Source organism: Eumetopias jubatus, unplaced genomic scaffold (genome assembly GCF_037043125.1).
Source record: "Eumetopias jubatus isolate StellerSeaLion01/CBP00866 unplaced genomic scaffold, mEumJub1_p1.0 scaffold_5, whole genome shotgun sequence".
Lineage (NCBI taxonomy): Eukaryota > Metazoa > Chordata > Mammalia > Carnivora > Otariidae > Eumetopias > Eumetopias jubatus.
The window spans coordinates 104,935,936-104,960,008 of NW_028274811.1; the positions used below are offsets into that span (position 1 = coordinate 104,935,936).

General features: G+C 40.6%; 1 protein-coding gene across 3 annotated transcripts in view; it reads left to right on the forward strand.

Annotated features, from left to right (window-relative positions):
* Window positions 1–24,073, forward strand: part of EBF1 (EBF transcription factor 1) — a 392,876-nt gene that overhangs the window by 348,436 nt on the left and 20,367 nt on the right. For all 3 annotated transcript variants that reach the window (XM_028106687.2, XM_028106689.2, XM_028106688.2), the window contains exon 11: window positions 10,862–10,950. In XM_028106687.2, coding sequence (XP_027962488.1) covers window positions 10,862–10,950 — 89 coding nt within the window. The remainder of the gene's footprint in view (window positions 1–10,861; window positions 10,951–24,073) is intronic.

Below are 24,073 nucleotides of genomic sequence, written 5' to 3' on the forward strand. Positions count from 1 at the left end.
AACTGCCTTTGAGTATTTATTATGTGCTTAGCATATGTACAAATAGCACCACATCAAATCTTCCCTTTATAGATAAGGAAGACTTAAAGACAGTAAGTGGCTTTTCTAAAGGGCACATTACTGATCAGTGAGGTAGCCTGGATGCAAATCTAGCTGTGTTCACTCCAAAAGGGTTGGAACAACGGGAAGAAGAGTGTGCTGTTAGAGAAATGGAAGTCAAATGAAGTCTGGAGTAGGTGACAAAGGTTTCTACGGGATATATGTTAAGACAAAGGAAAGGACTAGAACATATTGCAGATCGGAAGGGATACGGGGAGCAAGAAAAGAATAGGAAAAGTCCTGGAGGCCAAAATTTTAAAGTTCTGGAGTCTTCTTTGTTGTCCTGACTTGTCTGATCTAGCAAAGAGGTTAAGAGCAGGGCTTCGGAGTCAGACTGCCTGGGTTTGAATCCCTGGTTTTTCACTCCTCAGTTCTGTGGACTTGGGCAAGCTCCTTAACTCCTGTGAGTCTCAGTTTCCTTCTCTGTGCAATGGGAATAACGAGTTATTTGCTTCAGGGTTGTGATAAAGATTAGATAGGTTAATCCATGTAAAGTCCTTGGCACTTAGTAAATTCTTAGGAGGTGTTTAGCTGATGTTGCTGTTATAATAATTATTATTAGAAGAAAAGACACACATAGATGGATACAATTGATCCTTGTATCTTAGCATTACAGGGGTGCCATGGGATATTTTAAATTTGAGAGAAACAGGTAACACGAAGTCTGTTGGATACCACACAAATTACTAGTTCAAGATAATACATATCTTAACATTGGATCGCACTGCATTTCTTTTGATGGTGTCGTGGCTTTGCAAAGCTGAGTTACCAGCAATTACTGGGATCAGAAGGAAGTCTCATGTAAACATTAATGCAGAAGAGAAAAGAGGGTGGTAGTATACAATCTTATTCCAAGATTTGAGAAGTTATGCAGTGCTCAACAGGAACGCATGTATCCCATTAGAAAATAGTTGTGATTATCTTAGAATGAAAGAAAAATATTACTATATTATTTTTTCCTCCAATTTCTTTGTTTTTTGTTTTTTTTTTTTTTCAAATGGCTACTATGTTATTAGGACATAAATATTAGGCTGTTTGGACCTAAGTAGTTAATAAACAGAGCTGTTGGGCATTTCTTTTTGCTTACAGGCACTGTGAAAAGATTGCTGAGCTACCCAAGGTACTGTAAATGGAGAAAATTTGAACATCTTTGGAGTAGATAATGAATAAAGATACAATGAGAATGTGTGTTAAGGCTAAAAAGAAAAGGGTTCTGACTCCCGTTCAGGTAGAGGAGAATTTCTGGCTGATTCTAAAGCTAATGATACACAGCAATAATAATCGTATAGGTGGGTCAGTACTGAAAAGGGTTGACTTCATTTATTTTATATCAAGATGCCATTTAGTTGGAGGTTAGGCTGATAATAATGTCTAGGCTTATCTGCAAAGCCACTGTAGTTCTCTACATAACATACTTGTTAGGAGTGCTCTTTGCCTTATTAAAATATTACCAAATAATTAGTTAATCCTCTAATCCCTAATCCCAGTTACAAGTACTTTCCTGTCTTATTAGTGGAATTAATGGATTATTTGGAGTCACTTTTATTTCACTTTTCTTGGGACTTTTTTCCCCCTCTCAATCTGTCTACAGAGTCCTGCTATAATAACTTCATTATCCAGCTCTTCTGAAACCTGTCTACTGGTTTAGAGGAAACAGCTCTGTGAACAGTGGGAGTAGTTTTTCGAGTTGTCTCATAAAACCATGATATTAACAATCACAAGTAGGACCTCAGCCCAGAACTCTGTGCTTGGTTAGCGCGGGGCTCAGCGAAGGGTTTCTTCGCTTTGGAGTCTGGACTTGGTGCTGTTCCCTGCTGAGAGCCATAAGTTACTGGTAGCTTGTTCTAGGAGAGTAATAAGTATTGTTGTTTAGCAGTTGTGTTGTTGAAATTCAGCTCCGCTGTGTCTGACAGTATTTATCTAAAATACTTTCCCTGGTGCGTGTTCAAGTTCCAGTAAACCGTGTCTTATTGTGCGACCTTTTCATTTTCCAGTGAAAAGGGATCAGCTCGTCAGATAAAAGCTACAAGCCAGAGTACAGGAAAAATGCGTGCTCAGAAAATCCAAGCATGATTGAAAACAAGATGTGTTAAATCAATGCGGTTTATCGCCTGCCTATTCCCGGCAATTGCTGTTCTAAGCTCATTCTGAACACACACTGGATGATAAAAGTACGGTGTCAAGCAGTCGTTGGGGTGGGAACGCAAAGAAACATGTTTATCAGACAGGCTGGGTGATTTTACCCCCTCGATAACAGTTATTGTCAAAATTCTTTGGGAAAAAATCTGAAGAACAATTATAGAAGGAATATTACTCTTGTTATATCAGAATATATGCCAGTGGGGAAGAAAATTATGGATTTATCCTTAAATGCTAAGAAAGACGGACTGTGTTGGCTTTCAACATTTAAACACCGTCATCCATTACACAGCGAAAATCATCCTTCTCTTCTAGTTCAAATGAGCAGATCTGGCTTTGAGACCTAATCATAAATGATGCAATTTTTTTTTTTAATTCTAAAGTGAAAAAGATGGAAAGGCCAGAAAAAAAAAATCATGAAGATCTTTAAGCTTCTTTTTGCTGGAGGGATTTAATTTTAGTTTTAAACTTGTATCAAATTTGGAAATCTAAATTAAGGCTCCTGAAAGGCCAAGCTGTTCAGATCACATCATATGCAATAACAGGGGCAACTTTTCTCATCAACTATATGTATGTTCCCCTACTTCCCGCTTTAGATAGAGTGTAACCCTCCAGGGCAAGAAAGGGGTCTGTTTATGAAGAGATGCTCCACTTCTGCCAGTGACTTCTCACCAAGGATCGTCTAGAAAATACCAATCGGTTGTGATAGGAAATAAGTGGGTTTAATGTAGCTCAACAGGGTTCTGTGTTCTCTTTTCCCCCAAAGACAAATCAGCCTTTGAGAGCCCAACTCAGACCTGACAGAAAACAGAGTTTCTTGATCATTTGTGGGGAAAGTTCAAAATACCAGGGTGACCTCCCCCCAAAAGGTCTGTGCTTATTGATGGTGAGCTTTAAGTAAAGAAGGCAGGCTGAGTGGCTTGTTCTCCTGCACGAAGTCAGGAGTCTGGGCACCAGGATTCTTCCTCAGGGTGAGTCTCTGTTTCACAGATACTTAATGAAAAAGAAGCCATTTCATCAATGTGTGAACAGAACTTGTCAATATGTTGCAAATTGGGATTCATCAGTATTAAAATAAAGAGCCCTCCTGGAAGAGTAAGTAAAGCAGTGAGGATTTTGTTCTGATTTATACAAAGCCAGCACGGTCTGTGCCTCAGTTTCTCACCTTAGAATTGAGAGTAATGATTTTTGATATGTGTGTGACAGCATATCGAAGGAATCACTGAGATAATGTCTATTAAGCACTTGATATTACTGGGAAAAGGGTCTTATATGACCTCAGGTATAAACTGACACCTCAACAAGTAATCTTTATGATTGTTACTATCTATTAAAAATCTTCAGAGGTCCTTATAACTTAGAGAATACATGAGTTTTAGGATGCAAAAATCTTAAAAATTAGTTTTAACACATCAAAGTATAAATTGGTATACATTTGGTAAAGGATACTTAGGAAGCATAGGTATCAAAAGACTTGAAATATGCATATTCTTTTATCCAAGAATTTCTCCTGAGTGTTGTTCATTACAGCACTTCTTAAATCTGAAAATTTGGTGGCAGGGGGGAAGCATACATCCTCATTAACAGGGGATTTGTTACAGAAATTATGGCCATCTATATAATGCAGTATGTTACGACCCTTAAAAAGAATGAGGTGGCTATAAATATGTATATAACCTATATTTATATAAAACAGTATTGTGAAAATGTCTGAAAGCATATATACTAATATAAATAATGATTATATATGAATAGGGGTATTACATGGCTTTTTTCCTCTTTGTGTTTCTTTTGTGTTTTTTTATACAATAAGAATGTATTTGTTTTAGATTTAGAGAAACAGTAAAATTGTTTCCATTTTAAAAAACAAAAGCAAGTCACTCTTAACTTTTTTCCTGCTCTTGATTGCTTTTGCTTCTGGAAGAGTTATTAATTTCCAAATGTACATGGGTTCTTTGTATTCCAACTGACAGTCCTCATGGTCTTCCCTCTCTTTCTCCAAGAGCCCCTGTGCTCCAACATCCTGGGCTCCGATCCTCTTTCCAGATCACTTTCTCTCTCCGGTCTGTGCCTTGCATGCTCCCCCGGGCTCCACCCCTTGTAAAGAGGACTTAGTCACACAGGCCACCTGGTACTGCTGACTGCACCTTAGGTAGAGAGAGGTAGTAATTCCTTCACTTGATTTTTGAATCTCAAAGTTGTTGCCACACATCCAGAAGTTTGAAGACTACAAATAAGAAGTCAGGGCACTGTTCAAATCCAATTTAGAAATTTTCCTTTGGCTTCTTATGTTGGTAAATTCTGCCCATGTTGGCTTCATTCTGGCACCCTTCTGGTTCAGTGACAGCCTTCTGCAGTTCAACGAGCCTCTTCCCAAACCTCTCCTGAGCCTCACTGGCTCCTGAGGCAGGGCCCTGGGGTGTACAAGCATTTCACACTGGAAGCAGGGCTCCACTTGCAAGGGATTTGGTTTTAGGTTTCTAAGGGAATGCATCCCAGAATACCGTTCACGCACTAAACATCTAGGAAGATAATGAAATATCCAAGTGGCTGGAAATGCAACAAATTTCTCCATTAACCATATTTCTGGCTCTTGTTTAGGCTTGTGGTTGATTTTTCGGTTTATATATTTTAAAGTCAGTCTTAAAGATAGGTTTGTGAAGATAACTTGCTGTTTTATTGTTTACCTCTGGTTGTTAATTTAGTGACTGAGGGAAAAATGGGGTCATTATGGAACGAAAAGGCTCGCCTAACACATATGTAATAACTCTCATGCCCAGAATGGATCTGCCTTGAAGGGAAATGCTCCGCTGTTACTCCTTTAGTTCAAATATAGAGTAGTCACCAGGGAAGCTTGGAGACCCAGGTGCTGGTTTTATCATTGCCTCTGCTATGAGGTTTTATTTATTACTTGGCATAGAGTCTAGATATTTGTTTGGACATTAAATGGCAATAGAATATAAATATTACCTTCCTAATATCTGCATTTCTTTTTATTTCCAGTCAAAATGACATCATGTCACACAACCATTAAAAAAAGGAAATTAAAACCCCAGAAATATGTTAAAGCGCTGCAGTGAGTTGCTGAGCTATAAAAACAGGGGAACTCTGCGCGCTAACATTGGAATGGCACCGAAAGCGCTTTTCCTGCGCTATTTGGGAACACAGCTCTCCAGCCCCTCATTTCCATTGTTTCCAGGAATACGTATTCGAGAAGTTAAAGAGGATGGAGGAGTGATTTCTCTAAAAAGAAACTCTGAAAAGAGAAAAATCCATTTTCATAACTGAGAATGCATCCTTCTTGACTACATGATTTTAATTTGCAAATAAATCCCCTTAAAGAGAATTTCCTTATTTGATGTGTTTGTGAAGTGGATTAAAAAAAAAAAAGACTAAAGGCTTGGAAAGGCCACAAATGGCATATATATTTAGCTAGGATTTACGCATTACTAGATGTTCTGAATGGATTTTATACTCTTTTCATTAGTATTAGTGCATAAAATCGCGTCGTATTATTTTAAATGTTCTTTGCATATAGCATGTCATGTTGCATGGACTTTTGGACGCTGCAAACAATAGTTTTGTATAACCAGAGCTGTTCTGTCCTGACCAGGACCTCAGTTGAAGCCCAGAGAAGGGCTCTGCCTAGATTGGTGCTGCATAGAAAGTTACTGGTTTCCTTTGGGGGAGTCTGAGATTATGAGATTGAGAAAGTACCCAAAACCCTGATAAGCAATTCCAACATAAGGCCAGATCTAGGGGTTTGAATTTTTTTTAAGATTTATTTATTTATTTTAGAGAGAGAGAGTGGGCGAGAGCATGCACGGGAGCATGCCAGGGAGGGGAAAGGAAAGGGATAGAGGGAAGGGGCAGAGAATCTTAAGCAGACACCCGGCTGAGTGCAGAGCCCAACGTGGGGCTCAACCTCAGGGTTCTGAGATCATGACCTGAGCTGAAATCAAGAGTTGGATGCTTAACTGACTGAGCCACCCAGGCCACCCAGGCACCCCTGATTTTTTTAACCACTTAATTAGCTTTTACTCTTTGAAAAGTAATGAGTTGGATGTCCCTGAAATGCCAATATATCATTTATATATATATGCCCATGCATATATCACCTGCTTTCTACCAACTTCCACTCCCCAGTAACATACAGCTATGAGGGAGAGGACTCTCAGCTGATACATCTGCCCTGCAAGCTTGCTTCCCTGTGTAGAAACATTTGCTCTTGGTTTCTGTGCATTTGTAGGAAAGTTCCAGACTTACTGTAGCATATGTACACAGCTCTGTGGGGGCCAACTGAGCTTACTCAGCTAACATGTATCTATCTCCAAGTTTAAACAGGACAGTGGAAAACATCTTGAATTCAAATGTCTGTGGCTCCTCAATACTCTGATTGCCCTTAAATCCATGTGTCCTATGAAGTGTAGTGTGACCCTAGGGAAGGCTTCCTACAAAATGGGAGCAGAGGTGGTGACCCACCATCTAAGCCTCAGGAAGGCAAGAGGGTACACTTCTGAATGTAAGGAAGCTGCGTTCCAACTCTACAGAGTAATTCATCCCTCTTCTGGGGTTGGATTACATATACCTTTCAGGAAGTTTCTTTTCCAGGGCTTTTGGTGTTGTGACACAAAACAGTTAATTCCTACAAATGCCATCTGGACACATGGTAAGCACTAAAAATGATGATTGAATCAATGGAGAATTTACCATCTTGTGGAATTTTTCAAATGCCTACATGGCTCCCATTCTATTCTGATGATTTAAAAATTGGGCCTTTTTAAATTTGGGATTACAGATTTTTCTAAAGCTCTGAGCTTCCCTTATTGTGCTACTGTCCCTGCCTGGTTTAGGATGACACCCTTTGCAGCCCTTTTCAGACTGTGGCCTAGGTGTTTGGAAGAAGAGTCACATAATGCTCTCTCAACCTTACATTCCTTTTGTAGTTTATAGCTTCATCCGTTTTTTTCTTTTTTCAACCTGAGATGCTCATGCTTCTTTATTTGTGGTTAATTATGCTCAATTAAGTTTTTTTCTTTCTCTACTAGATTCTCGGAATTGTCCCAAGTTTTAAGGGGAAAAATTGATTAGTCCCATTTCTACTGGTGCCCCCTGAGCCCTGTGCTTGAATACAATGAGGTCACTTTGTTGAAGGATTAACTTTATATTACATTCTTGCAGAGTAGACGTATGTCCCTAAGGTACAACTACCCCCACTGATGAAATAAATATACCATTCTTTATGATTCCTCCTCGTTACCCTCTCTGTTGATTTTCAGAGAGTTTATGAATAGTCACATATTTATACAACTGGCCAAAAGTATACTACTTATTTTTCTTATGGTCTGTAATAACCTATGCAAGGTTATTAAAGGGTATACAGACCCCTTTTAAGGCATAGTTTCTTATGTCATTACTTTATACAAGGAGGTCAAATTCCATCTCAGCAACAATCTCTTGCTCTTAACCTTTCCCTCCGATTATAAAAGTAATATATGTTCATTGTGGAAAACTCAGAGAATACACAACACAAAGAAAAGGAAGAAAAGCACTTTAAGATCCACTTTTTTAGAAATAACTACTGTTAAGCAGTTTATACACAGACACTTTTTTATTCTATGTATGTTCATTTTCTAAAAAGTAACCGTATTATACATATGTTCTTGTAATCTGCTTGTTAACATAGCAATATATTATAAGTCAGTAAATATCCCCCCCCCCACCATGGTATTGCTTTTGAGGACTGCATCATATTCCATTCCATGGGTATGCCATGATTTAACCATCCTGCTCCCTAGACATTTCATCTGTTTTCAGTTTTTTTCTTTTTTGTTTTTTAAGTAACAGTTTTTATCAGATGGACCTTCTCACTCAGGGATCAGTTTTTGTCCTCTAGTCAAAGCAATCAGAGAAACCATCAGACACCTTTGAATTGAAGACAATAAGCTTTGTCTTGCATATTTTTTGTGCTATCTTTGTCTACAGCACTGGACCATGCCATTGTATTATTCAATACCTGAATTAGGGGCAGGTTAATGTATTTAAAAGTATGAGTGTAGAGCAGATCATAAAGGCATGGGAAATAAATTAAAAGCCTTTGTCTTACTATCTGAAATATTTCCCCTCACATAGTATACTCCCATACAGTGGATGCTTATTTTCCTTTGAATAATGGGTTTAATATATCTAACTCAATTACTCTTTGTGGCAGCAGAATGATTTCTCCTCAGCTCTTTAGCTATTAGTTCCATATAGATATTTGAATTGGTTCTTTTAATTGCAGATAATAGTGTTGGTCATTCTGCTGTGAGTTGGCTGGATGGACAGAGAAACACATCCTCCCCCCATACGTCACACAGTCATTCATTTAACAACCATGGGTTTCTTGACACAGTAGGAATTAATTCAATATGCAAACAATCAAAGGAGCAGGTCAACAATTCAAGTTTTATTGGTGGCTTAGACTGAAAAATAAAACTAAGAATTAGAATTTTCAGGATGCTGAATTATGTCTCCAGATATTAAAATGATACATTTAATTGTCTAAAGCTATTTTTATGGTTAGACATCTTTGATGGCAATTAGTATTATGGGTGGGGGATGGATGTGATACATAACTTAAACTTGGGTGCCCATTCCTGTCCCTTTCATGCATTTCTTGATTAAATACTGTGGGTTTTACGAGTAACAGCTTCCCTGCATAGAGTTCTATGGCTTTTTCTCTACACGTCTAATTTGAAAAAAGAATTCTTCTCAAGGGTTTAGAAAGTAATTCATAAAATGGGAGGAATAATAAATATTGTGCCTTAACTCATATACTAGTATAGATAGAGAGATTTGGTACACCTGGGTATAATTTTAGTTAATTTCCACAAGAGACAGGTTGAAAGTTTACTGTTTAGAAGCGGGGGAAGGGGGGGGACAAGATGTCTAAATCTCATATTTGCAAAAATGATTACATTGTCTTAAATGAAAATGCTACTCTCTTAGCAACTTCAATAAGCATTGCATTTGGGAAAATATCTTTTCAATAAAAAGTTACCTGAAGTTCACTCCAACTTAGAAAATATACAAGTGAGGAAAAAGTACTTACTCTGATTTATGTGTCTTTTGGTGGTGTAATTATTGGCTTTTTACTCACCTGTGTAAAACAATGTACTTTTGTAAATGGATTTCTGGCCACTTTACGCAGCTTTTTTTTTTTTTTTTCCATTTTTTTTTTTCCTTACATAAAAAGTAAGCACTGTCAATCAAGGAATTTTAAGGTTTATTTCCTCTTTAGAAATGATTGATAGCCTTTTAGATTTACAAGTTGACAAGTTAAAGGGTTCTATTGGTATAATTATGTACTAAATTCACAGTCTTTCAATTTAAATGTCCTTTTAAAACCACAAGATTATCATACCTGTATTTTGAAAAGTGGGCCAGTCAGTTTGGGTTGGTATACAAATTGCTTCCATTAGCCTTGGGACCTATTTGAATTTAATACAGTTTTTTAAAGTTAGTAGTAGTATGAATCTTACTTTTAAAATTTAGGTTAATGGAAATGCATTTTAAGTAAAGCATGTAGCAACTTGTTTTCTAATGTATAGCTAAATGTCAGAACTACAAAGACTTTTTACTCGGTATGGGAGAAAAAATGTGGTTGAAAACATTAGTTACACTAAAAAAGAAAAGAAGAAAAACACCCACTCACCCACCCATCTCTTACTTAAAGGATATTGGGGGATGTGGGTAGAGGACAGAGCTGCCATCTTTTCCTGGTCAGATGAGGAAGGCTGAAGATATTTTGTATCTTGGGAAGAAATTTTGAAAATTATAGACCAGAGTCCACTTCGTATCACATTTAATTTAAGGCTGCTTTGGAAGAGAGTGTAGGCAGTATGGGTACAGTAAGGCCCATTGTCTCCAAATATTATTACAGGTTTGCTCTTCTTCTAGTCTTTTTAAGAATTTTTCTTGGAGACCCAGCTGCTCTAAGCTAGTGCTCCACAGAGGCTGGTCTTCTTCCTGAAATAATATTGATGTTGGTGAATGAGTCTGTCATTTTAGATGTGAGGGTGTTGTATCAAGGGTATTTTCAACACCTATCAACTTGCAGACTCTATCCAAGGGTAGACTCAGCTTTCTATGCCGAGAAGATCCTGTCTCCCTGCCTCTCACCACATTCTTGCGGGCTTAATGGCCATAGAGGCACTGAGATATATCTGCTGAGGTCTACTAGACATTTCTCAGTTAAGCAAGTACTTGTCATTCTCCTGCTGTTTATAATCTATAGACACGCTCAGACAAGCCCTTGAGTGTTTTGACCTGAGCTTCTAACTAGTGAATCCTAAAACTTCACATCAAATGCCATTTTACTTTCTGTTTTTGATTATGTAAGGAATATAGAATTTGGCCAGAAGAACAGAGTCTGGGGCCTGCTATTAATGTTCTTTTGAGTGAGTCCCTGCCCACCATGGTAAATAGCACAAGTAGATGGTGGAAATGTTCAGCAAGGGGATGGTGCATCTGATCATCTCATGCTCGACTTCAAAAGTATAAATTAAAATTCCACACCATCAGTGTTATGGTCTGTTTTATTTCCTGAAATTGTTCTAATCGTTTGACTTCTTCATTGCAGCGCTCAACGAACCCACCATCGATTATGGTTTTCAGAGGTTACAGAAGGTCATTCCTCGGCACCCTGGCGACCCTGAGCGTTTGCCAAAGGTCAGGATACCTCTTTTTTTGGGTTTTAGTCTCTGGATACTTGGGCTTAAGCAATGAGCAGAAAACTTTGCTATTGATAAAAATTAGTTCATAGATTAACAACTCAATATTTGTGTGCTTTGTGTGCGTGGTACTCTAAGGTAAACAATACCAAAAGTAGCAAGCATTTATGTGCCAGGTAGTGTTATACTTATTTTTACATATATTATGTCATTTCTTCCTTTCAAAAACCCTCTAAGGTTGGTACTGTTACCTTTATTTTAGAGAAGAAAATAATCAAGCAAAGACAGGTTAAATCATTTGCCCAAGGTCACATAGCATGTAAATTGCTAAACTGAGCTTCAAACCTATACAGCCTGGCTCCAAAGTCCAGGTTATTAATCACTGCATCACACCAACTCTCAAGAGGAAAAAGAACACTGCCTTTCTACTATGTGAGGATTTATACTTATCCCCGGTGCAGCTAGAGCTCAAAAGAAACATATTGGCAGATCTTGCAACTGGACAAATAAGACAGAGCCTCTTACCACCAGAGGCATCCTACTTAACTGGAAATACAGTACAAACATGTGCGAAATTAAACCAAAATTCAGGACAGAGTGATACCCGTCATGCAGCAGTGCGTTGTTAGTTGCCAACACAGAAGGTAGGAAGTTTACATGTATTGACTTCTCTTCTGTACCTGTTGGCAGTGTTGGCAGTGCCCCATCTCTGTGTCCGAGGACCGTGGGCCTTGTGGCAGAGAGCTCATCATACATGACCAATGACAATGGGAAGTGTTAGGTACATTTAAGGTACAACCCAAGTTCTGCGAGGACTCAGAGTAGAGAAGAGTTAAATGCCAAAGAAGTTCAAAGTACAGAATTAGTGGGACTACCATTCACCATTTACTGACAGTAAAATGAAGTTTCATTTACTACATAAATGAAAATGATTATAAATTAAATGAGTAGATGAGGGGTGCTCTCCTTGCCAGAGTAAGGCTAGAGATACGTCCTTTCTAAGTCTGTTTCTCTGCATAAAACACTTACAAAAATGAAGTTGGCATTCCTAGCTCAGCAGACTTCTTTGGGGGATCAGTTTATCATCACATCCTCCCTGTGAGCCTGGTGCCCTGGACAGCAGAGCCACCTGTGATAATAGGCCTTTCCCAGGAGAAGGGTGTCCCCCCACCTGACGCAGAGATGAGAGGAGCCAGTAGGGGAGGGGAGGACACTACCTGACCAGAGAGAAGAACTGTGCCCAACAAGAGCGGCTCTTCTCTGCCCAGACCTGGGGCTAGAACCACACAGCCTTCACTCTCAACCTTCAGCTTCCCAGCACAGCCTTCTGCCCGGTGCTCTTCACCTCAGTAAAAACTCACTGCAGAGGAAGAAATCATATGATGTGTCAGTCTGTTCATATCCTTGTCTTTGAAGTGGGCCTCCATTCTACACATCCTTCTCTTTTACCCTGACATAATCTTGGGGAGCAATTAAATAATCTAATAGTAATAGTGAACAGCAATCTCTGTCTTGAGTGTAGATGTGCCTTGGAGAGATTTACTTTTAAGTTCCCCTGTTCAGCAAGAACCTAACTCCCATGCATTTCCTGTGGGACTGTAATTGGTAATTTTATAGTGCAGTGATGTAAGTGACATGTGTTCACCTAACGGTCAGTGCCTTAGGTGCCTCAGTGGTAGAAAGAAGGCATGGCCACAATGCCAGATTTTTCTTACTTTCCATTTAGGGACTTTACATTTGGCATTTCATGTCTCTAGAATCTGCTAAAGGGACTTGAGAATCAGATTGGCAGGTGTGAGACTCAGAGCAAGGGCACTTACTAGCTATGTAACTGGGGTCAAAATTATTTTTTTTCCTCCAAGATTCTGTACCTCTCTGTGCCTCAGTTTCCTTCTTTATCAAATGGAGATGGGAATATTTTCTACCTTTTCTGACCGTTATTTTAAAAACCACTTATTGAGCACTCAACAAAAGGTAGCTACAATTATTTGCCAGTTGAGCGGCATTGTTGCTTCGGAGGGCTCTTCCATCCAATCTCTGCAGAGCAGGAAATCTAATCGTGTGAGCAGTTGCACGGGTGATTTATCTTCTGTGCCTCAGTTTCTTCATCTATAAAGTAGGGACAATAATCGTGCTGACTTCATGGGGATCACATAAGGATACAAAGAGGTACTCCTGCAGGTGCCCTCCAGCACTGTTCTCTGGCTCACCATTGCCTCTCAGTAAATATTGATCAAAAAACAGAAGATAAATCTGGCTTAAAGGTTGAGGTCTAAAGAAGTCAGGAAGTACTTTTCTTATTCATAAAGAAGAAAAAGAAACAGGAATATAGGGCTGGGTTTCATGTACTTTTAAAAAGACATTTTTACAGTCGCACATCACATTCAGAAATGGTGAGCAAACAGCACGGGTACGTGTCACTTCATCCCTGGTGGCCCGATGGTGGAATTCCCAGTCCTCTTTTCCTGGGTTTGGGAGGAGTCATCAGGACACAATGGATTTGTGTGTTAAGGAAACACTCGGCCGCCTGCATCTAGCCACCGGACTGTGCAAGGGCTCTGGCTGGAGCCCACCCCAGGAAGCTCTGTGTGTGACTCAGATCAGAGGGGCTGTCCTCCTGGCTCCGAATGTTAAGGTGGAGTGAGAGTTCAAGAGCAGGGTCAGGAAGTGGCGGATGGAGCCAGCTTGAGGTATTCCTGTGCGCTTGGGAGATTTATACTCCTGCTGTCCATTGTTAGAGGGATAAAAATGGGCTCTGCCTTTCTTAGAATCATGGTCAGTGTTTGTCAAACAGGAGAGTCAGTGAGCCATGGACCACACACCTTAAAAAACAAACTGCACTTTATTAAACCCATGTGTTTGTGAATAGACAAAGCTAGATTCATACAACCACCCACATATTCTGTCAAATGAAACTGCTCCAAAGCCCAAGCAGACGGCTTTCCATAATAATATGCCTTTGTCTACCGGCTCGTGCTTTTTCAAAGAACTTGTGCATGCTTTGTTTTCTTGGAGCCCGTCTTATGAGAGAAGTCGAGAAAGCAGACATCATTCCCATTTACCAAATGAGAAATCAGGAGCAAGCTGGATCCTTCTCTGTAAATCATGCTGTCCCTGAAAGTCACCAATAGTGATAGTGGCCGTATGCACAAATTTCAAATACTGTAATTATCCTAAGCCCGGGTGTGTTTTGGTTTCCTTTTTCATCTGCACAGGGAGAAGGGTGGGCTATGATTTTAAATGGATGCATTCTGTTCTGTTTCATTCGGACTCGCCTCCCTCTCTGGAGCCTGGCAGGAGGGAGAGGAACATGTGATGGACTTTGGGGTGAAGGTTGACTCTGCGGCTAGTGTAGAGGTGAGGGGTTGGGGACTGCGGTCAGTCAGAGACTGTGAGACGCTGGCCTGCATGATGCATTCCAGAAACACTGGGCCTGGAGTTCTCTCTGTTTTGAAGGCCAGAGGTGTCTCCATCCCCTTCCAGTTGACTACAAGTTGTCTTCCCGAGTGGTCAGTCAGCAGGAGCACCGAGGCGGGCAGAGTGGGCAGGGCCTCGCGGCCTTGCGTGTGTTGGCGCTGGGTCCCAGGGCGCGGGTGGTGCTCCGTCACGCCTCTGCTGCGCCCAGCACTGCCTCCTCAAGGTGCTCGAAGAGCACAGAGGCCGAGAGAGTGGGCTCTCCGCCCAGACACACATGGAGCTTGAAAACCAGATCCACCGCTCTGTGCAGTGACGTGGCCTCTCCAGCCTGTTGCTCCTTCTTCATGCCATGGCCCCGCAGTGTTGCTGTTGGGCGTTAGGGAGAAGATGTCGGCAAAGGGGCCTCTCCGGCAGCTAGCCTGACTTCAGCACACGGAGGGGCTCCAGTCCCTGCAAGGTGGCTGCTCCCCATTCCACAGGACTCAGAGTTCCAGATGGCCGGCGACTTGCCACGACCTCACAGCTAGCCAGTGGGAAAATGAAAATGTGAGTCCTTGGGCTTGACCGCCTCACGGTTACTGCGTGGCTGCATTCCCACTTTGCCTTCAGATCTGGAAAGCCAAATAATCCTGTCTTGAGGTGACTGGCTCCTGTCCCCTGTCCCTCGCCTACACCTCACCCCTATCCTCTTAAACTCTTGGCAGCTTTCTCTCATTCCCCCACTGAGAGGGGCTGGCGTGGGGACCTCCACGGGGCAAATGGTCTTTTCTGTGAGAGCCAGTCCCTCTTTTAGAGAAAAGAAAGCAGTTTGAGAAAAGTAACAAAGGCGGAATTTGTGTATTTTGCTTTATGGAGCTGAAAATATCTGGTAAATTGATCCAGTGGGAGTAATAAATACACATTACTTTATCTTGTTCTTCATGTCCTATACCCCTGAGCCTTGATAGAGCAACACCACTTAATAGACTTAAAAAAGAGTAATTACACTCATTGGCTGTGTGATTTTTCAGCCCTCCCAGCCCTGCCTGACCTTCTAATTTAGCTCACCGTGTCTAACTAATGCATTTATATTCATCTTTTATGAAGCATGTATAGTACAGAATTGACTTTAGAGCCTTTTTCAAGCTGTCCTCCCAGGTCTCCAATCTGGTTAGTAGTAAGGAGGGGGGGTGATCCATCTCTATACGTACACGTGTATAGATAACGCGTACACGTGGCTCACGGCATTTTTTTTATCCTTTATGAAACATAATAAAAAGTTTTTATTACATTTTTACTTTAAAGCTTTTATACATTCTAGCATTATTTACAGCTAAACATGCAGGCAAAAGATGCGAGTGTTTTAAAAATGATTACTGTTAATGTTTCTGCTTGTCAGAAGTGCTTAAATTTTCCTGCACTTTGTCTAAAAACTTAGTACTGTTGCCTTTTAAGAACAACACATTTAAAAGATCTTGCAAGTCAGATTTGCAAACACTGCTGACAGTTTGTGATGAATGATATTGCAAAATTTGCAAGATGTTTGTCATTTTGCACAGCCGACATATTAAGGAGCGGATTAAGGAACGCAAAACCCCTATGGAAAACAACCATCCCAAACCAAAACCAAAACAAACCTCAAGCAAACCTTGAACCCAGAGAGCACACACACCAGAATCTCTCACCCGGGTTTTCTCTCCCAACTTCCCACTCAGCCAGTGGAACCCAATTGTTCTCAGTGCATTTTCTCTCACCATATGGTCTCCTCATTACCATACACTAAGAGTCCATATGGGAAACTTGTGAAATGAACTGTATTCATTTTAACTGCCAGATGAGCAGCCTTTTGCTTTGCAAGCTTAGCTTAAGTCATCTGCTGTCTTCATGTTGTTATGGCAACACGGCACCAATAAAAAATTCTAATCTACTGTAAGTGATCACAGTATTTTAAGTGCTTGCCTATAACTGCCCTCAAAGGGGAGGAGGGAAGAAGGGTTATATTCTTCCAAGGAGCAAAGGATTAGTCTCCATTCCAGCAGGTGTCAGTAAAGAAGCTGGTGAGATGGGGAGAGGTGCCAGGGTGGCCCTGTGGTAGACCTGAATCGGAAGGGATGTGGATTGCAGAGGGATGGATGGTAGTGAGGATGGACTAGAGACCCTTTGGGAGGCTCTAGAAAAAAAAAAACAAAAACATCAACTGTCGAAAACCATAGTTCTTCCAGCAGACGTGTTATACTCGGCTGGTGCTGCGCAGCCTGCCACAAATGAAACTCAAGATTCTGGACCACACAGGCAGCCAATCATTTATGGTCGCTTCTCCTTCACTGGCATGTGAAAAAATCTCAGCCTCCATGAGTCTGCTCTTCCTGTACATGGGAATTAGTCATTTCCAACACTGGGCTAATTAAGAGTACCTTAAAGTAATGGAAGTAGGCAGCAACATCCTTAAATATAAATCATTTTCACCTCCGCGGGCCACATGATATGTTGCATCTCTGTCGCTCTATCTGTATTGAAAGTGAATGTTTATAGTCTCAGTTCATCAGTTCACATTAGCCTCATGCTGAATATTTAAACACAGAACAATTTGAGCACACCATGAAGGAAGACAGTGACTGCACTTTCATTTGGAACAGCAAGGGCTCATCTAATAATAATTTAGTAAATCAGCCATTTAGTGGCTCGGTTGTGCACTGCATTGTGCCAAATATTATTCAGTTCAACTGTACACTTGCAGAATTGAAATTCAGACTCCAGTCACAGGCACTGTTTTTGCTCAATGGAGAGACAAGACCCCAAATCACCCTCCCTAAAGAGTGTTCGTGTTTAGTGATTTATCATAAATACAGAGCTGGGGCAAAATAAAACTGGAGTCGGCTGTATACAATGTATTCTAATTATGCTTTTATTGTTTTAGTCTTTATGCAAAGACTATCAGTGATTCAGAACCTGCACTTGCATCAGTGAAAATACAAATAAGAAATCTTGGCATAACCACATGGCCTGTTAGCAGAAAAGGGGAGGAGTAAGGGTTTCAGAAAAGGGTAAAGAAAAACCTGTCATCTTTAGCTTCCACACTGTGACACTGGCTACCCTCTCACCTTGATCATTCATTTATTTTGGTCATTTGAGGAAACTCTGTTAGCATTTTATCCAGGAACCAAAATGACTCGACTCCGACAAAAATACAGAAACAAAAGCCAATCATATGGTATATTTAACTCTCAGAAAAAAGCACACTTGAATACAAGAAGGATTTTTGTCTCTGCATTCTCTTGTCAAAAATGCAAACTATGGAATGCAGCCCCTTTTCCTCCTCTTTCCCCTGTATCTGCCAGAAACCTCACAGGCAAATTCCACAACCTGTTTTGATAATGTGCTCAAGTTAGAGGCTTGGTGGCCCCTCTACTTATGCCTCTTGTGTGGGGGGAGTTTAGCCTTGTTCTGTGCACCCCCTGAAGTTGAATATAGAACCGTGTGTGGGGGTTAGGAGTAGGCATTTTTGGGGGGAAGAAGATTGTAGCTTCATTTAAAAAGCCCATGATCCTCACAAGAGCTATAATTTTCCCTTCTTTATTTTACCTTTGACTTGTTTTTTGGTAAGTTATCCCACTCATCATTATTGTATCAGGCCCATTTTAAAGATGAGGACACTGAGGCTCAGAGAGGCCAAGCTTATGCAGCTGGTAAATGCAGGTTTTCTACCTCACCTGACTTCCTCACTGTTAGTCTGTTCAGAATCTTCCAGTATTTTGCCAATAAGACTGCATCTCAAACAGCACTCAGGGCAGGTAATGCACATTGACTATAAGAATGCATATGATCTGCCAGAGTTCTCTGGAAAATAAGTGAAGGTTATCAATATTAGTGCTGGCTATTGCTCAGGAAAGCACTAACTACATACGTCTACTGAGCCAGGTGCTAGCATTAACCCTGCTTTACAGATGAGGAAACCGAGGCATGCATTCATAATGCTAGTAAGTGCCAGAGCATGGATTTGAGCCAGCTACATTGGACCCCAGAGCTAGTATCCCTAAGCACTGCCTCCTAGGATTAAGAAAAAGGAATTTTGAGGAAAAAAAGGCAATTTTGCAATCCAGTCCTAAAAAAATCCTCAAGCTTGGCCAGGGCTGGGGAGTGGAGAAAGAGGGAAATGGTAGCATGGACTGAGGATAGCTCAGAAAGGGCTGAGCCAAGCAAAAGTGGCCGCTGGTGGTACGGATTAAAAACATGCACATACAAACACTGGAGATAATTCTTTTTCTCTTTAGCAGCAGAGTCACTGTCGTCGGGACTTGTAATGTCAATTACTCTATAGCTGAATTCTGGAACCTCTTTCGAGTTCTTTTTTATAGCACTGAGCTCTTGATGAGGGTGACCGCGTTTATCCTACTTTACATCACACCCTGTGGGCAGGGGCACTGACTATAATTACTCATTAGTTCAGGGAGAAGTCACAGGAGGAACAAGGGGCTAACTCAGGTGTACCTCCTCACCATCCAAAACCCTCCTCTTAGACTGAAGCCTTTAGAAACAGAGACACTAGGAGGTAGGTCTTCAACCTTACTCACTATTTTCAGCCCTAAGTTACACTTCAATTAAGCATCAGAGTAATAAGAACAGCCCCAGCAGTCTCGAGGCAGTGGATTTTAATTGCAGTTATACTCAGGACCATCTGTAAAGCCTTGGGAATTTACAGATATCATTTGTCTGGAGGTGCATATAATAACTGATGATGTTTGACAATTTAAGAAGCAAAGCAAACTATATTTTTGCCTCCCTTAGATATCCTTAAAGTACAACATAGCTCCAGCCTGCATGTATCACTTATTCAAGTTTAACTATATGTAGTTGTCCAAAAATATAAATATACACGCATACATTTGCATCCACACGCACCAAACACATAGGCATAGACATACACTTACATAGGTATGGCCGTAAATTTCTCTGTTTACTCAGTGGTCCTTCTACTTTCAAACTAGACATTTATTCTGCTTTGCCCTAGGGAAAGGGAATCCACACCAAAGACAAAGAGAAACAGAAGTAGTTAATTTTTGGCTTTTGTGTTTCTAAGAGCCCAGGCCTTGGCGACTTAAAAGATTTTCAAGGGTAATTTTGACTCTAGGCAGTTTTTGTTTCATGTGCTGACTTTACAACCTATCCCTGAAAAAGGCACCTCTGTCCATAGCCTTCTCTTTAAGCAGAGACTTTTATCCTGATCAGAAAGTCGATTTCCAAGGCCACTCAGCAGGACCTAACCCAGAGCGTCGGTCTTAAACCAGTACAATGAATTGGAATAAGAAGAGCCGGCCAGAGGTTACCAAGTTCAGCTCTGTACCTCCAAGCAGGTCATATTCACAAGGGTGCAGACACCATTTTTCACTGTATTTGTGGCGGGAAGCACCCCAGGCTCCCATTCACCAATTACCATGACACCATTTAGAAGAGAATGCCAGGAGACCAAAAAGAGGGGGGAAAGCCATTGTCATAACTCTTCTCAGGAATACCTGGTTTCACAATTTATACTTAACTGCTGACACTTGAAAAGTCGAACATTTTGGTAAAATGAATCAAGCTGTAATGTTTCTTTTATGAGATCCCCTTGCAGGAAAGGGAGGTTTGGCACCTTGTGGAGACCAAGCTTAGTTATCCATCATAGGAGTCAGCTGTCCTAGCCAGCTTCTCAGAGGTCACGCGATCGAACCGACAGTTCTTACAACTATATTATTGCTTACGGAACAGGAATTGGGGCACCAGATAAAAATTACCTGGTCTAATAGGCAGCGAACAATTTTCACTCAATAAAATTATAAGCCAAATCATTCATTTCATAACACTCTGGCTAATTTATTTGTTGACCTTTTATTATCCATAGCTCTTCAGTGGTATTAACTGCAACTCAGACAAAATCTCTTGTTCATTTCACTTCCATTGATTTTTTTTTTTTCCATTGAGGCAATAACGGCTGCTTGAAAACAGGCTTTTTCTTTCCACTGTAAAAGTCAATCATGTAAGTTAGTATGTCTTACGTTGATATAGCTGCCTTAGCTTACAACCTACTTTAATTTCATGTGATTCTGAAGTCTTCTATACCATGTTTGCAACAAAGGCATGGCTTTCTGGTGTGCCTCTAGCCATGTGGCATGATGGTACATAATAATGTGTTTGAGAAGGAAGAGGGCTCTCATCTAATCTGGACATAAAATCAACTTTAAAATTAGAGAAGGTTCCCAAGCCCCACCCCCTACATTTTCTTTAGATTGGACTAAAATGACTTTGATGCCTTTTGTATTTACAGCAGTAGAGCCTTTCAGATAATTGAATTCCTTTGTTCTGGAAATTTCTGCAGATTTTAATTGTGGCTTGACTTTTATTTTTCTTTAAAGTTTCTGGGCAATGAGTATGTGCTAGAACGTTCGGTAAGCTTCAGCTGAAGCTTCTTATATAATAAAATACTATGAAGTCTTTAGAATGCAAGGTTGTAAAATATAATTGTTACACATTTGGCATTTTATGCCTCCCTTGAAATAACCACTTGCTACCTACACCTCATCTATGCTCCTCCTTTCCATTTCAATTTACTCTAAAGTGGTCCTTAGCCATAATGAGAATGCCCCTTTCAACAGAAACATGTTTAATTATATCCATGCTAAATGTAAGTGACTCTTCTCAGTCATAGGGCTTCTGAGTAAAGAGCGCTTAAAGTGTGACACTGAAGGTTTCTAATGATCTGAGGTCAGTTCTCTTTCAAGAAGTTCATATTACCAGAAAAATGAAAAATCTGAGGAATGTCTCAGAGAATCGGAAACTAAACAGTGCTCAAGTATTATTTTGGTCTGTTTTACTCCTTCCATCCCTGCCCTCATTATATGATTTTTTAGAATGCAAAGTCTGCCATTGTGGAATTTTCCATTTGGCTGAATAAACACGAAGGACGTTGGGATATAAAACTACCCTGCACAGAAATCACCTCTCAGTACAACTAGTATTTATTGTTTTGTACATCGAGCTCTGCAGGGAATGGGCTGCAAGGAACTTCCAATCAGTTTTTCAGCTTTCGGGCGTTCCGATCAGCCGTGTCACCCAGACTTTCAGAATGAAGCAGGGAAAGAGCTAGAACTTAGAGGCTACTGATCTGGGTATACTGTTCAAAATCTGGACCCTTTGGTAAACTCTGGAGTGAGGAGGCAAATGAAATTCTGATTCCATTGATGTTTATTGCCTCAAAACCAGGAATGATTATGCCACGCCACTCCATTTTATGTTGCTGAGATTTGGACCCCTTGCATCTTGAATCCCTTGATAAAGCCAAGCAGATTGGTGATAAATGGGTGTCAGGCAAATGTGCAGTGACAGAAAGGTATTGTGCTTCTTTCTCAGGAATCGCTCAAGTCAACTTGACTTTGTAGTTTAGCTTCTGTTTTCTTCTACATCCTGCAAAACATTTCCCACTTGAGGGAGCATAAAGCCAAGTACAGATGGTCCTCCCAAATTGCTGAAGTATCCCTGAGCCTCAATTTTATGAGGGAGTCCCCAGAGTCTTCAGAATCTGATTCAGAAATTTGAAATGAATGTTGTGTTAGTAAATGGGTATCCCTCTGGCTTTATGAGTTGGTATATGTGCTCTGAATAAAGGAAAGTTCACGCCAGATCCACTGCTCATCTGGGTTTGAACTAAGAACATTTAATTGGGTTTATAAACGGATTCCATATTGGACAGTTAGACAACCTTCCGTTTCACCCTAGAAGGCTAGATGTGGCCAGTGAATATGAGCTTATTGCCTACACATTTGAGGGCAGACACTGAAGAGAAGATTCGCATGGAAGAGGAATAATCCTCAGAGATTTTACTGTCATGAACCCAAAAGAAAGATGAATTAGCCATAGCTGCATATCAGACATGATATGCCTTGTTCTCAAGACTGTGCAAATACCTAAGTATTTCTAAGTGTCTAAGAGTACAGTTAATAAAAGGCTGATGTACATCAAGACCAACCTCATGTTGCTAGCAGCCTATAACTTGAGATAATGTCTGTACCCAACATGATTCATTATATTAATCACAAAATTAAAATGTAAGTACAAGCCAACAGGAGTAAAAGAGCAAATTCATAAAAGAAAAAAAAAGAGGCATAAGAAACCCCCACAGTGATCAAGACTTGACCTTGGGGAATTTATATATTGGATTAAAAGGTCTGGAGCCAAATGGAACACCAAATTTAAGTCTTCTGCTTTTATAAACCAGGCCAAATATATGCCTTTGTCATTTCGTCATATAAATCAAGCATGTACTTTTAAAAATCAGAAACTATCTTAGAATAAACTTTTCAACAAGAATTTCTCAAGGACTGTGGTCTGCTGGACATTGCGCTAGGGGCTTGGAGAAGGTGATCAGATATTCAGGGCCTCAAAGGGCCTACAGCCTAGCGGTGCAGAGTGAAGACGAACATTGTTGAAATCAGAGCGAAATGGCCCCCACGGCATCTGTGGCTGTGCTACGCCGGACGGAACCATCAGCACTGTTGTTCAGAGGAGTGAGAGAGATCTGAAGCTGTGGTGAGGGTGGAATTCCTTCTGATGGCACAGTGTGATTCTCAGAGCACGGGCTCTGATGCCTAACACCCGAGATTCAATCCCTGCTCAGCCAGTCGTCGGCTCTGTGGACTCAGGGAAAGTTGGCTCTCCTCTCTGAGTCTTGGTTTCCTCATCTGCCAAAGCAGCACCTTAAGAGGCTCTCTGTGAAGACTGGATGAGTTCATGTTCCACTTTCAATAAATGGCAGTTCTTTTTAGCATTAACCAAGCCACCATCACCACCTTCCTTCCCAGGCTTTGGAGGATGAGAAGTCATCGTAAATGGGCACAGACTGAAACCAGTATTCCAAATAAAGAAAAGGTGAAAGGAGTGAGGGACTGGAGATGGGACAGAGCCAACATTTTGCTTCTAGGCTAGGGAGGACTAGCTAGACCAAAATAGAGAGCAGTTCTTCACATCTGTAGGGAGAAGAGATTGGATAAAGAGGGTAGGACCAGATGATGGGGAGAATCTTTTGTAATCCCCATAGAACCCTGTACCTTAATTCTGGGAGGGTAACGTGCCTTGAAAAGTGCTGGAGAGCAATGTCAGTTTGTTGACTACTGGGGCAACAAGAAGCTCAAAACTTATTTGCTAATTGATGGAGTTGCAACATAGGAAGTAAAGGTGAATCTTCCTTCTGTATTTGTAGTCCATTCAGCATCTTTATTATAAAGGCTCTGAAACATAAGTAAAAACCCATAACAATTATGCTTGAACTGTTTCTTGGAATTGGGTTTCCCCAGTGTTTCTGTAGACTCTAAATAGCTTATCCCCTTTTCTCTTTGAAGAACCCTATTCACATTATCATCAACCAACGGTCATAACAGGACAGGGAAAACCATTTTTTAAAAAATTATGTTATGTTAGTCACCATACAGTACATCATTAGTTTTTGATGTAGTGTTCCATGATTCATTGTTTGCCTATAACACCCAGTGCTCCATGCAGTACGTGCCCTCCTTAATACCCATCACTGGGCTAACCCTTCCCCCCCACCCCCTCCCCTCTAAAACCTGTGAGAGAAAATAGATCAATGAAAGTTGTTGTTTTTAAGGAGTAAACGTTTTTTGTTTTTAAGAGAGGAGATCCAAGGCCATGAAAAGAAAAATAGTCTGAGTAAGGATGCAGATTGGAAAACAAGCATT